Genomic DNA, 15008 nt, shown 5'->3' with positions numbered 1-15008 from the left:
TTTTTATTTAGTTATAATGATTTTTGATCCCTACAGACAGATGTCGGTACTGCAAATTATATATATTTTTAAGCTTTCCCCACCATCTCTTTTGTAGTCTAGACATCATAATGATTTATTGCTGCGTTCTAATTACCTAGGAAGTTTGAAGTGGGAGCAGGGAATGGCGTCACAGCCAAAATGTCCACAACTACAAAAGCCCATTTCGAGCTGGCCTTGACTGAATATATACAACTTATGAGAAAATATGGACTCTTTCTGAAACTTTCCAACATGGTAAGTGAAGAGGACACACAGATGCTATTGTTAGCGACATACAGCGTATAAACCACATGGAATGAATGTAGTTTACACTACAGTGACACCACCGTATAAAATGTTCAACAATACTTTGTATTTGGCTGATTTACTGCGACGAAAACTAATCCGAAGTGCTAATAATAGATAACATTGAAGCGGACATAATTATTTACATCCAGAGCAGCCAGCTTTGAAACACACTCGGGGTGGTAAGAATGCTCCGACTTTCCAAGTCAGAAATTCCGACTTCCCGCAACAAATGGGAAGCATCATATACCCCTACAGGAAGAAGTTAGTATTTTGACTCATAGTCTTTAAACTGTCAGTCACCATTCTTTGTGGACCAATTTTGCCACACCACTTAATCATTGAAGTTTGGTTTTGAACTGTCACAAGCCAATTTTAATAGTGATTTTAAACTGCCATCACAAACATTCTCAAAATAATGTGAAGTCTGTTGAACATGACTTACACTGACTGACACTGATAGTGAATTGTTGCTTTGACATTATTATCTTAGAGCCTCACCCAAGTACTTAGCTATTCCACATACCCTCCTTACTCACGGTTTCAACTTTTGGTTCTTCTTAAATATGTATTTAACAATATTTCTCTTTAAAACTGAGTTTGATTGCAATTAAATGTTCCGAACCAGCAAGTAATATATTTACAGCAACAACATAACAATAAAGTAATCTAAAATAGCTGAGATAGGTGCCAGCGCCCCCCGCGACCCCAAAACGGAATAAGCGGTAGAACATGGATGGATGGATAAAATACAAAGTGTTTTTTTTTTCATTACAGTAAGGTTTTCAGGATTTAATCATGTTATATATTACAAAAATGTTGATACATGCCTATTCAAACAGTGTTAATATCTAATCCTCATGTTTTTAAATAATATTAAAAATATATATAAATTGTCTGTTACTTAATTGTAGGAATAGTGATAGTTTTTTTTCTTTTTATACCATGTTTAAACAAGGATAAATGTCTACTATTTTCATTATAGTCTGAAGTTTTTAGTCTATTCTTGTCTAATCCACTTAGCTTTTAAAAACAGTCAAAACATTGTTTTTAATTGTCTGACGCTAAATTGTTGAAATATTGACAGTTTTCCTCAATATGTAATTTTTGTTTATGTTGTTTATCAAGATTCTTCTTCTTTGAACTTTATGACACCTATTTTAAATTTTCTGTTGCATTTCAGGAAAAACAGAATGGATAGAGGTAGGATTCTTTGGCCACCACCTGATTCGATTATGATTACAATTCAGGAGCTACGATTCGATTAAAAATGGATTACTTCCTTTTATTGCCATTGTACATTGATCCTACAACAAAACTGAATTGAAAAGCTACAAGTCAACTTTAGCTTCTTGAAGCTAAAGTTAAAACTAAAGCATTTTTAAACAAGTGCAAATGTCTACTATTAGGGCTTATAGACAATCATGCATTCCCAAGGTTTAAATGTTCTTCTTCCTAAAGCTAACCTTCTTTTTATGTGTACTGTATGTTCTACACAAGCTGATAATAGTTTCTTGTTTGTTCGCATTTTAAAACGCCTCTTTTTTAACCCTAACCCCTTTCTAAAGCAATAATAATAACATTAGTAATATTGCAAACTATATTTGCATGTACATACACTTGGACATTTCTTATTTCAAACTTAAATCATACAATTTTTTTCGATTTAATGATTAGTCTTTGGTGTCAATTTGCCTAAAATCTGAACATTGATTAAATGAATAATTTTAAGGAGATTTTACAATTGTTCCTTACTCTGAAGGTTTCTCTTTTAACTACTGTAAACTATGTACAGTATCTACCTACATGTATGCTTCAGAATGGCCTTTTAAAAGTGTAATTAACGGGAAAAAAGTTTTTCTTTGCTACTTAAACATTGCCCTGCTTCTTAAACACTACAATTTTTTTTTACCAACATTAAAATATATATTGAACAGTGGGTTTTTAACAATACTACAAATACTACACATAAAAAATGCTTGTACTGCACGCACAAATTTAAAAATGTCTAGGATATGACTTAATTTGTTTTTAGCTATATTATACAGTAAAAATACATTATTTAATAATTATTTAAATAGCTACATGTTATTCTGACATTCAATTACAAAATGATTACATTGTAACTAACACTGCCTCGCTTGGTATCAATATGCAATATGTATAAGAGTGAGCTGATTCAAACTAGGATTGTGTTTAGCTACCTTTAAATACTTTGTATACATTGTCCTAACATTATGTAAACTTAATTAGAACTTACTTTGAAAGCATAACCAACAGATCTGTCAAGGGTATTTGTTGATGAACCCCAAGATGCAGAGACGGAGGCAGGCATAGAATATGAAAACATGATTTAATTAAAGGGCTTCACGGTGGCAGAGGGGTTAGTGCGTCTGCCTCACAATACGAAGTTCCTACAGTCCTGGGTTCAAATCCAGGCTCGGGATCTTTCTGTGTGGAGTTTGCATGTTCTCCCCGTGAATGCGTGGGTTCCCTCCGGGTACTCCGGCTTCCTCCCACTTCCAAAGACATGCACCTGGGGATAGGTTGATTGGTAACACTAAATTGGCCCTAGTGTGTGAATGTGAGTGTGAATGTTGTCTGTCTATCTGTGTTGGCCCTGCGATGAGGTGGCGACTTGTCCAGGGTGTACCCTGCCTTCCGCCCGATTGTAGCTGAGATAGGCGCCAGCGCCCCCCGCGACCCCGAAAGGGAATAAGCGGTAGAAAATGGATGGATGGATGGATGGATTTAATTAAAACTAAACAAGAACAAACAAAAAGCATGCACGTGGGCGGGATAACAAACTAGGGGAGCTAGCACTGGAAGCTAGAAAACAAAAAGGAACTTTAGCATGGAAGCTAGTGGATAGCAAACAGAAAAACTGGAAATGACTAATGCTAACAGAAACAGCTTACCGCTACGACGACCAGGACAAAATGTAGCATGACAGGTAGTAGCTGTAACAAAACGACACGACAGGTAGCACAACAAGAGTGATACGTGGCAACGACAATACAATGATCCAGCAACTGACACAAGACAAAGCAGGTACAAATAGGAGCGGGCTGATTGGCAACGGGTGTGGCCAGGTGCCAATCAGCCGCAGCTGAGGAGGAACACAGCACTCAGGGAACAAGACAGGAAGCTGACAAAATAAGAGCACTAGACAGGAACTAAAGACAGGAGATACTAAACACAGAGGAAACAGACAAATGCAGAGGAAAAAACTAAAACATAGACAAACTGTCAGGGGAAAGCCTGACAAGATCAGGGATATCTTCCTTTTTACACTTTTAAATTTTAAACTACAACACAACTTATGTTCTTTTTCTTCTTTAAACCCGTGGACATAGTTTAGATATGTTTTTACTAGCTAAAATGCAATAGTCATCTCATTTGATAATATCAATTACTTATGTTGTACCTTTTTTTAGCTACTATCTGCTGGAGCCTATCCCAGCTTCATTCTGGCAGAAGGAGGTGTACACCCTGGACAAGTCACCACTTCATCGCAGGGCCAACACCGATAGACAGACAACATTCACACCCACATTCACACACGAGGGCCAATTTAGGGTTGACAATCAACCTATCCCCAGGTGCATGTCTTTCGAGGTGGGAGGAAGGTGGAGTATTTTAAAGCTTTTATCGTTTAGATTGGAGTATGTTGTTTGTAACGGGAAAATACTGTATGCTAATGTGTCTAGCATCACTGTTAGTGCATTAAAGCGCAGTAGTGAATCACGGTTTTATGATAATGAAAATTTTAAACAGTAATACTAACTGTCAGGAATTTTACCACACATTGTCATTGGTACCAATAATTGTTACATTCATACTTAAAGGGCAACTTTGGAGTTTTGCCCAGCAATCACAATCATTATGAAAGACATAATTGTGGAAGGATTTTTTTTAAAGCATTCTAAATATAAATAAATAATTATAAATAAAAATAAACATAGATAAGTCAGTTTACAGCGGAGCCAATGGGAGCACCACAATACCGCCCCAAAAATCTGATAAATAACAATTTAAAAGCGCAAAAAATTTTCAATTTACATTTTGTGACTTGAATATAAACAAAGTATTAGTGATATTGTTATTTTAAGCACTAACACAGACAAACTATTTATAGAGGCGATGTGATCACTTCCGTTTGTCCATGTTTACATCATCGACTGGTCTGCTGCTTCCTCGTTTTCTTGCTCCCTGTACGTTTGTTGTAGATCATACTTTAAAGTAGATGCCTGAGAATATAATCCGGCAAGTTGGGACACTTTGGAACTGGCGAGAATGACACAAAAAGCATTTCTTTCCCCACCATCCCGTTTCTTTGCGAGGATTGTGAGAGATTTTTCATCTAAATGGGAATGTTCATATGTTCGGCAATCGGCATCCTAATGACTGCAGACATTGCAGAGTCAGTGATATTTTATTATGTTTGTTGGCTCATATAAAATCTGCAGTGAGCAAAAATGAATGCACCATGTATGCTTAATATGATCAAAATACGTAAATAGTAAATGTTATTATAAATGTGCCCGTTACTACATTACATATATAGTTACATCATGTATATAAAACCCTAATGGAGGTGTTTGGACTTTTTTTAGGTGCTGTATAGGCAGAATTGAACGGCTCCAATAGGCTCCATTGTAAGTGGACTTTTGATCGAATTTATTTAATATTTAGAATGCATAAAAAAAAAATCCATTCGTCGTTATGTCTTTCATAATGATTGTGAACGATATGAAAAACATCCCCAAAAAGTGCAGTTCCCCTGTAAAACAGATGTATCTGTTCTGAATGACCCAGCTAATTAATTATTTTCCCAAAGAATAGGAGCGTTTCCACTCCTTATTTAATCCTTATTTAAATTCTAAATTAAATGGAATGTAAAGAAAGTGTTGGCTTGCACACACAGTAATATGTTTGCTTTTACTTTCACATTCCGCTGAATTCTGGAAGTAAAGGAGGTTATTTCATCAAAATGAGTTGGTGTGGATGTAGAACCTACTGTATATATGAGCGCGTCAAAAAATGGTGTTGACAGTGAAGCGTGTTCACTCGGACCCTGAATGGCGAGAGGTTTAACAATAACAAATACAACACGGGAAATACCAGAAGCATGTCGTCATCTGCCACTCCCCCAGTGAATAACACTCCCACCCTCTAACTAATAGAGAACACAAACATCTGCTGGTTATGCAATGGTGATGAAGACGTGTCCTCCGCAGCCAGCAGTCTCCACGTCAGATGAAAGTTATCTCCAAAGCAAGCAGGCATTATTTGGCAAAAACAAGAACATCAGAACACATTTTTTCTAGTTTAATTATGGACAATTAGTAAATAGACAAACTGTATACCTAATACTGAATATATGTGATTTTGGAAAGATGTAAAGTGATTCAAGAAAATCAATTTCTTTCTGTTATTAAAGCAATATTACACCATATCTGTCGTTTATGTCGACACTCCTCGGACCTGCTGAATTAAAAGTTAAAGTTCAAGTACCAATGATTGGAACTAAAACCTGAAGCAGGTGTACCGTATTTCCCGGACAATAGGGCGCACCGGATTATAAGGCGCACTGCCGATGAATAGTCTATTTTTGATAATAGGGCACACCGGATAATAGGGCGCATTAAAGGCCTACTGAAATTAGATTTTCTTATTTAAACGGGGATAGCAGGTCCATTCTATGTGTCATACTTGATAATTTTGAGATATCGCTGTTTTTTTGCAGAAAGGATTGAGCAGTTCGCAACTTTTGGTCGCTAATAAAAAAGCCTTGCATGTACCGGAAATAGAAGCCGCAATGCGTGTGACGTCACCAGTGTGAGGGCTCCTCACATCCGCACATTGATTACAATCATGGACACCAGCAGCGCGAGCGATTCTGACCGTGAAAGCGACAATTTCCCCATTAATTGGAGCGAGAATGAAAGAATCGTGGATGAGGATAGTGAGAGTAAAAGACTAGAAGAAAAAAAAAGACGAGTGCAGTGGGAACCATTCAGATGTTATTAGACACATTTACTAGGATAATTCTGGAAAAACCTTTATCTGATTATTGTGTTACTAGTGTTTTAGTGAGATTATAAAGTCATACCTGAAAGTCGGAGGGGTGTGGTGACCGCCAGTGTCTCTGAGTGAAGCCATGAAGCAGCCAAGAAAGTCGCAGCTGCCTCTTTGACAGCTGCAGGAAGAACGACACAAGCTCCGCTCATGTTTACGGTAAGAGCCAACTTATTACCACAATTTTCTCACCGAAACCTGCCGGTTGACATGTGGTAGAGAAACATGTTCACTTGACCGCTCTGTTCCACATTAAAGCTTCACAACTAACAAAGAAACACCGTCTGTGTTTGTGGTGCTACAGCCGGCCGAAATACACCGCTTTCCACCAAATGCTTTATTCTTTGTAGTATCCATTATTAATTGAACGAATTGCAAAAGATTCAGCAACACAGATGTCCAGAAAACTGTGTAATTATGTGATTAAATCGGACGACTTTTAGCCGTGAGTGGTGCTGGGATAAAATGTCCGCTACAACCAATAACGTCACAAGCATGCGTCAACATAGGCGTCATCATTCCGCAACGTTTTCAACAGGACACTTTGGGAAAATTTAAAATTGCAATTTAATAAACTAAACCGGCCGTATTGGCATGTGTTGCAATGTTAATATTTCATCATTGATATATAAACTATCAGACTGCGTGGTCGGTAGTATTGGGTTTCAGTATGCCTTTAAAGAAGTCATATTATTATTATTTTTTTTAAATTGAAAACACTTCCTTGTGGTCTACTTAACATGCTATGGTGGTTCTTTGGTCAAAATGTTGCATAGATGATGTTTTACAGATCATCTTCTAGCGCTTTCTGACAGACGTAAAGTGATTCAAGAAAATCTATTCCTTTCTGTTATTAAAGCAATATCACACCATATCTCTCGTTTATGTCGACACTCCTCGGACCGGCTAAATTAAAAGTTAATGTTCAAGTACCAATGATTGTCACACACACGAAATAATTCTCTGCATTTGACCCGTCATCCTTGATCACCCCCTTGGAGGTGAGGGGAGCAGTGAGCAGCAGCGGCCGCACCCAAGAATAATTTTTGGTGACTTTCCCCCAATTCAACCCTTGATGCTGAGTGCCAAGCAGGGAGGTAATAGGTCCCATTTTTATAGTCCTTGCTATGACTCGGCCCGGGTTTGAACTCACACACTACCAATCTCAGGGCGGATACTCTAACCACTAGGCCATCACATCAACATAAGCGGTTGCCGACAAGATCAAAACTAGCTTCCACATGTACTTGTGACATTGTCCAGAAAACATGTTTTTGATGTGATTATGCTTGTTGGTATACCGGTACTAATAAAGTACCCCGGTACTAATGAATTAAAACGGTACTATACTGCCTCTGAAAAACACCAGTACTATATATACTGTATATATATTTTTAACAACATTGCTGGAGAAGAGGCGCATGTTCGGCAACATACACATACATAGTACTTACAAGCAGACACGGTGGGGAGACATAAGAGGCAGATATAATAGGATTTTTGCTTTAAAACAAACAATAAATGTGAAGCAATAAACACTGAAGTGCTGCCCTACAGCAGGTGCATTAAAATGTAGCTAGCTATCGGCTAACATCCATCTGCAACAAAGGAATGAGTGCTTATTACGTTTTAACAGAAGTGTAGATAGTGCATGTTTATACTGAATATAAGCAGATATTAACAGTAAATGAACAAATGGATTAACAATGTATTTTCTCCCGTTTGCCCCTCATAATTTTGGCAAAACAATAGAAGGAAATTATACAATATGTTACTGCATACGTCAGCAGCTAAATTAGGAGCCTTTTTTTGCTTTCTTACGATTAAAAGAGTAGTTGTCTAGAATGTTCACTATCTTTTTGTAATGTTTCATAATATTTTCTGTTGAAATAAAGCTATCCATCCATCTTTTACCTCTTGTTCCTCCAATAATTATTTTTTATGTGGCCCCCGTTATTTTAAAAAGTATCAAAAAGTATCGAAATACATTTCGGTACACGTACCAAAATTTTGGCATCGGAACAACTCTGGATGTGATAGATTCTTGGTTAATACTGCCATGCTTTTATTTTCAAGCTTACTTTGCACTGCATAGAAAGTGAAGGTGTGCATGTTTCAATGTTGTGTAATAATTAGGCAGTAGTTATGTTGATGTTGTGATTTCACGCTACTTGGTGATAATGAGGATGATAACACTACAACACATGTCGACATTAACTGACACATCCAATTTATAGAAGTCGGTTGTCACTTGTTATATAATAGAGATGCTGGAAAAAATACGGTAAAATCCAAATCGCATTAATTATGATTCTGATTTAAAATTTTCAAAAAAATATTTTCAAAAAGATGTGCATGCTGCATCATATGTAAATACATACTTCAGCAACCACAGGAGATTTGCAACCTGTTTTGAAAAGGTTTAAATATGATTTTATTACATAATATTATATGGTGAGAAGAAGTTTGAATCTATTGTGTTGAATAAAGAATTGGAAGAATCGGAATCAAATTGAATCGTGAGGTGCTCTGAGTACAAATCCCTAATGTTGACGTCAACTTAAGTGGTCACTTTAAAAAAAAATCATGAACATGTTATTTGCAAGATATACACAACTACTCAAATCTGCATAAATGTAAGAACTATTGAAATTAAAGATGAAGAGAATTTTTAAAAAACTAAATTACTCCTGATGTCCAAAATAACCAGATACTATGCTTAAGTGACAAGAAACAACACTTACTAGATACGGAGCAACAAGGTAATATGGGAAGATGTCGGAGAAACAAACCTCTGCCAGGCCCTATCCCCCAATAGTTAAAATTACATGAATTCCGACAGTGACGCAGATCAGCTCCAAAATGCAATAGCTCGTTCCTTATCAAACTTCTGACATTTTCTGAAAGTTGAATCAGACTGTACCCATAACTTTTTGAGTTATCTGTAGCGGAATTAAATAATTGATTGGATCCCTTGTCAAACATCAGCTGTCTTTGTCTCTGAGGGTGGAGGCGGGGTCCGGAACTTACAAACGCAGAGGTTGAATTTCAGGTATCATACTATAAATGATCTGGTTTATCCCCAAAATATAATCACCTGTTTCTTATCCTATTTCTGATATTTTCCTGAAAATTTCATGAAACTGCCATAACGTTTTGAGTCATATATAGTGAAATGAAAGAAACATGGTTACCCCTCTTGTATCCCTCCACTATTTTTTTCTCTGCGGGGCTCCTAGTATACATATTTACAGAAGTTGAAGCTTGTATCGTAAACGTAAGGTAATGTGGTGACGACTATGACTGGTTTACTATAGATTAGAAATCACTTCAGGGTGTCGGGTCAGGACAGTAATTATTCATTCAGGTGAGTGCAGGAGAAATAATAGATTGTCCAAGTCCAGATTTGCAGGTTCAATTGTATATTGAAGACATGCATGAGTTGTTTCCGTGTGTGTGGTTTCCTATACAAACAAATACAATCATTATAAATCAACTAAAGTTACCACAATGCAATGAAATATAGGCACAAGCCTACAACAGGGCTGTTAAATATACATCACTTAGCTGTGTATACACAATTTATATAAATGCACAGAATTTTAACATTCCAGCCCTAAGTAATGTAATGATTAGTAGAATGTAAATAGCAACACAACAATAATTGTAAATTGTCAATTGGAGCTAACAAACATGTCCAATGCTACAAACAGGCCCCAATCAGGGTATGATATTTAGCTAGCAGTTAGCTTATGAACCTGATGCCAAACAGCCATTAGACTACAATAAAACTGACTAAATGAGTTGCAATATAGTTTTAAGCACACAACAAGTGATATTAAAGTGTAAAGTAACTCACTTTGTATTGACACACACTGCCAATTAAACTTGACATAGATGAGGTGGCGACTTGTCCAGGGTGTACCCCGCCTTCCGCCCGATTGTAGCTGAGATAGGCGCCAGCGACCCCGAAAGGGAATAAGCGGTAGGAAATGGATGGATGGATAGACGTTAACGTAACTTTCAGAGCTTGCTGATGTAATGATGCGTTCAATGCCCCCTCCAGTGTCGTAAAAGTGAACTACACTCAAGCAACTCAATGCCACAAAAAGAAAACAAACGTTTCAGAGACAGTCTTTTGTACAGGTAATGTAGTAGAAATATTCCGGATCAGCCCCAAAATCTAATAAATCAAATTTTATTGATATAGCCTTTAATCACAAGGGCATCCAATGCCTTCACAAACTCACAGCCACATCCACTGATCTAAACCTACTTCTGGACAAAGAAAGACTTAAGAACCTTCCACGGTGACCATCTGCAAGGGATGTTGAGTGGGTACATTTATTGAATTGTTACATTAATTAATTGTTCAATTAACAGATAAAGATGGAGTCCTGTTGACCGAGAAACCAACAGATAGTCATGGCGGGCAGTGTATCTTTTTCTAGGCTTATCCAGTCAGCTACACAGAGGTGTCTATAACTGTGCGTGGAAGAGTGGTCCAGAGTGTTTTTTTTTTGTTTCTATTCTATTTTGCCCCATAACTTTTTGTTTTATGAAAAGAATGAAGCAATCAACCAACCAGAATTTAGGAACAATAAAAAGTTAAGAAACTGTTATAGAAATCTCTAATAATGTTACATATACAAACCACGTTTCCATATGAATTGGGAAATATTGTTAGATGTAAATATAAACAGAATACAATGATTTGCAAATAATTTTCAACCCATATTCATTTGAATATGCTACAAAGACAACATATTTGATGTTCAAACTGATAAACATTTTTTTGTTGTTGCAAATTTGATGCCAGCAACACATGACAAAAAAGTTGGGAAAGGTGGCAATAAATACTGATAAAGTTTAGGAATGCTCATCAAACACTTATATGGAACATCCCACAGGTGTGCAGGCTAATTGGGAACAGTTGGGTGCCATGATTGGGTATATAAGCAGCTTCCATGAAATGCTAAATAATTCACAAACAAGGATGGGGTGAGGGTCACCACTTTGCAAGCGAATTGTCGAACAGTTTTAGAACAACATTTCTTAACGAGCTATTGCAAGGAATTTAGGGATTTTACCATCTACGGTCCGTAAAATCATCAAAAAGTTCAGAGAATATAGAGAAATCACTGCACGTACGCGATGATATTACCGACTTTTGATCCCTCAGGCGGTACTGCATCAAAAAGTGACATCAGCGTGTAAAGGATATCACCACATGGGCTCAGGAACACTTCATAAAACCACTGTCAGTAACTACAGTTGGCCGCTACATCTGTAAGTGCAAGTTAATACTCTACTATGCAAAGCCAAACCCATTTATCAACAATATCCTGAAACGCCGCCGGCTCACCTAAGATGGATTGATGCAAAGTGGAAAGGTGTTCTGTGGTCTGACGAGTCCACATTTCAAATTATATTTGTAAACAGAGGACATGGTTTCCTCCAGAACAAAGCCAGCATCTATGATGGTATGGGGGTGTATTGATGCCCAAGGCATGGGTAACTTACACATCTGTGAAGGCACCATTAATGCTGAAAGGTACATACAGGTTTTGGAGCAACATATGTTGTCATCCAAGCAACGTTATCATGGACGCCCCTGCTTATTTTAGCAAGACAATGCCAAGCCACGTCATACAACAGTGTGGCTTGGTAGTAAAAGAGTGCGGGTACTTTCCTGGCCCGCCTGCAGTCCAGACCTGTCTCCCATGGAAATTTTGTGTCGCATTATGAAGCCCAATATACGACAGCGGAGACCCCGGACTGTTGAACTACTGAAGCTCTACATAAAACAAGAATGGGAAAGAATTCCACTTTCAAAGCTTCAACAATTAGTTTTCTCAGTTCCCAAACGTTTATTGAATGTTGTTAAAAGAAAAGGTGATGTAACACAGTGGTGAACATGCCCTTTCTCAACTACTTTGGCACGTGTTGCAGCCATGAAATTCTAAATTAATTATTATTTGCAAAAAAAAAACAAAGTTTATGAGTTTGAACATCAAATATCTTGTCTTTGTAGTGCATTTAATTGAATATGGGTTGAAAATGATTTGCAAATCATTGTATTCCGTTTATATTTACGTCTAACACAATTTTCCAACTCATATGGAAATGGGGTGTGGAGATACTGTGTATATATATATATATATATATATATATATATATATATATATATATATATATATATAATGTGCTGTTTGTGTATTTGGCAACAGGACTTCTTCCAACATCACTGCAGCTGTGGTGCAGCAGGTTTTGCGTTTCCGAACATGAATGAAGTTTTGTCACCCGGCGGAACAATCTCTGATCTCTCAACCATTCCCGAGGCCACACGGCATCAACTTCTTTCAACCACGAGAGGTAATTTTGGAATTTACATTGTTTTTATTCTAGGATAACACAATGTTCTCTTGTCACTGATGGTCTAGTGACTTGTCAGTGGTTGACTTACCTAAATATTTTGGTGCTTGGTTCAGTCCCTGCACAGTGATGCTCTGAATATGAGTGATAACTCTTGTCTTTTTTATTGTTTTTGAAATTGATTGAAACAGTGACAGCAAGCTTGTATCTTTTTAGTATTTTTGCAAAAGTAACAGACTTTCAAGAGCAATTTTAAAGCTGAAAAGACTGAGAGCGATATCTATGAATGTTCTCATTCATCCAGGTCATTGTCATCTCAGGGTATTTAATCCATTGGAACTGAACTGATAGCAATATTTTCCTAGCTCAGGGCTACCGAGTTTCAGTAAATGACAACAGTGGGACTGAAATGGCATGATGAGTTTAAATTTTTTTTATATTTTTTATACTGATTTGCCCTTTTTTATACCTTAAGACTGTTGTTCTCACCTCCAGCAGCTCTCTGCACTGTGGCCTCCTAATGCTAGTCTTATTTAAGCAGAAGTTAGAAATGAATATAATTTCCACTGTTTTCTCTGCAAGTTCTTCTAACTCCTCTGCATCTGTGTTCTCAATTTGTATCTCTTCTACATTTCCATCCTCACTGTCTTCAATCTCTTCTGACATCTTCAGCTTCCATGTTGCAAACGCCTCAGTAGGGAAAATAGCTATTGACTGTCATAAAACTTGCTAGATGACATAATTCGCTCATTTGCATAATTATTTACAATGGACGCTGCACGGTGGAGCAGGGGTTAGTGCAAGTGCCTCAGAATACAAAGGTCTTGGGTTCAATCCCCAGACTCGGATTTTTTCTGTGTGGCGGTGTCGACTTGTCCAGGGTGGACCCCGCCTTCCGCCTGACTACAGCTTGGATGGTTGCTGTAGGAGAGAGGAAAACAGTGGGTATTTGGTATATTCTTAGTTTATGCTGTGCACACTGCTCAACACCAAGACACTGAGAAGTAGAGATGCGCAGGCAATTATATCATCCGCATCCATGTCACCAAAATCATCATCCACCCTTACAAACTTTTTATCGGAACCATACCCGCCCGCTGAATTACATCAGAGGTTGGCCATCTTTACCACACACAGAGTAATGTAGTCAATTGGAGCCACTAACGTTCTTGCGACTCTTCACTAGCACTCATCCTGATGATAAGAATGTAGGCGTGCTGTGAAGCCATTGCCTTTGACACCTTCAACAACATGTACAAACCAACTGTTGGTCTAGAAACATGTTGTGTGCAGCTTCCGCAATCACATGTATGAGATTGAAAGGCATACTGGGTGACACAGAGTACACTGATGGTTGTGATATAAACAACTTTAACACTTACTAATATGCGCCACGCTATGAAGCCACACAATACAAGATTGACAAACACATTTCGGGGGAACATCCTCACAGTAACACAACATAAACGCAACACAACTAATACCCATAATCCTTTGTATTCATGACACATCCCGAATATATTTTACACCCCCGCCCACCTTACCGACGCAGGCGGGGTGTATAAAATAGTCAGGAAGTGTCATGAATACAAAGGATTGTGGGTATTAGTTGTGTTGCGTTTATGTTGTGTTACTGAGAGGATGTTCTCCCGAAATGTGTTTGTCAATCTTGTATTGTGTGGCTTCATAGCGTGGCGCATATTAGTAAGTGTTAAAGTTGTTTATATCACAACCATCAGTGTACTCATGATTCCAGAACCATGTATATCAAATGTCTCCGGATGGTTCAACCGCCACCCGCCCGAATCTGATTAAAATCTATTTTTTCGTCATGTCAACCGCCCGACCCGCGGTTTACCCGCAGACTCCATGGATGAGACCGCAAACCGCGCATCTCTACTGAGAAGGCTTCAGTTCTCAAGATAACGGGTTTATTTAACAAAGGCGGGGTATAGGGAATAAATGTAGTCAACCCTGTCGGGGTACTTTTCATCATATTTCATCACATTAGTTTTGTTCAACACTGGTTGACTGACAACATACAAAGCATCAATTAGTCTATAATGTATAGCCGTCAAGCATCCTGTTTGAAAGCGAGTGGAGTGTGCGTCTTACCCCCCGGCAGCATCCCAGGCAGAGGTAGAGGGAGCTCAGGTTCGAGCTGCTCAATTTATGGCCCAGGCTGATCAGAACCCAGGTGTCCTCCATTGGTGATTAGACACAGT

The 15008-nt window shown here is 37.9% G+C and overlaps 1 protein-coding gene across 3 annotated transcripts in view; it reads left to right on the top strand.

Moving 5' to 3' along the window:
- si:ch211-250c4.3 (uncharacterized protein LOC100535981 homolog) overlaps positions 1-15008 on the top strand; it is a 91652-nt gene that overhangs the window by 52360 nt on the left and 24284 nt on the right. For all 3 annotated transcript variants that reach the window (XR_009808157.1, XR_009808156.1, XM_061911057.1), the window contains exon 4: positions 12639-12783. Coding sequence is in view for 1 of the 3 variants with exons in the window: in XM_061911057.1 (XP_061767041.1) it covers positions 12639-12783 (145 nt within the window). In the remaining 2 variants the exon portion in view is untranslated. The remainder of the gene's footprint in view (positions 1-12638; positions 12784-15008) is intronic.

The sequence above is a fragment of the Nerophis ophidion genome, linkage group LG09 (genome assembly GCF_033978795.1).
Source record: "Nerophis ophidion isolate RoL-2023_Sa linkage group LG09, RoL_Noph_v1.0, whole genome shotgun sequence".
Taxonomy (NCBI): domain Eukaryota; kingdom Metazoa; phylum Chordata; class Actinopteri; order Syngnathiformes; family Syngnathidae; genus Nerophis; species Nerophis ophidion.
This window is presented reverse-complemented; position numbering and strand designations above follow the sequence as displayed.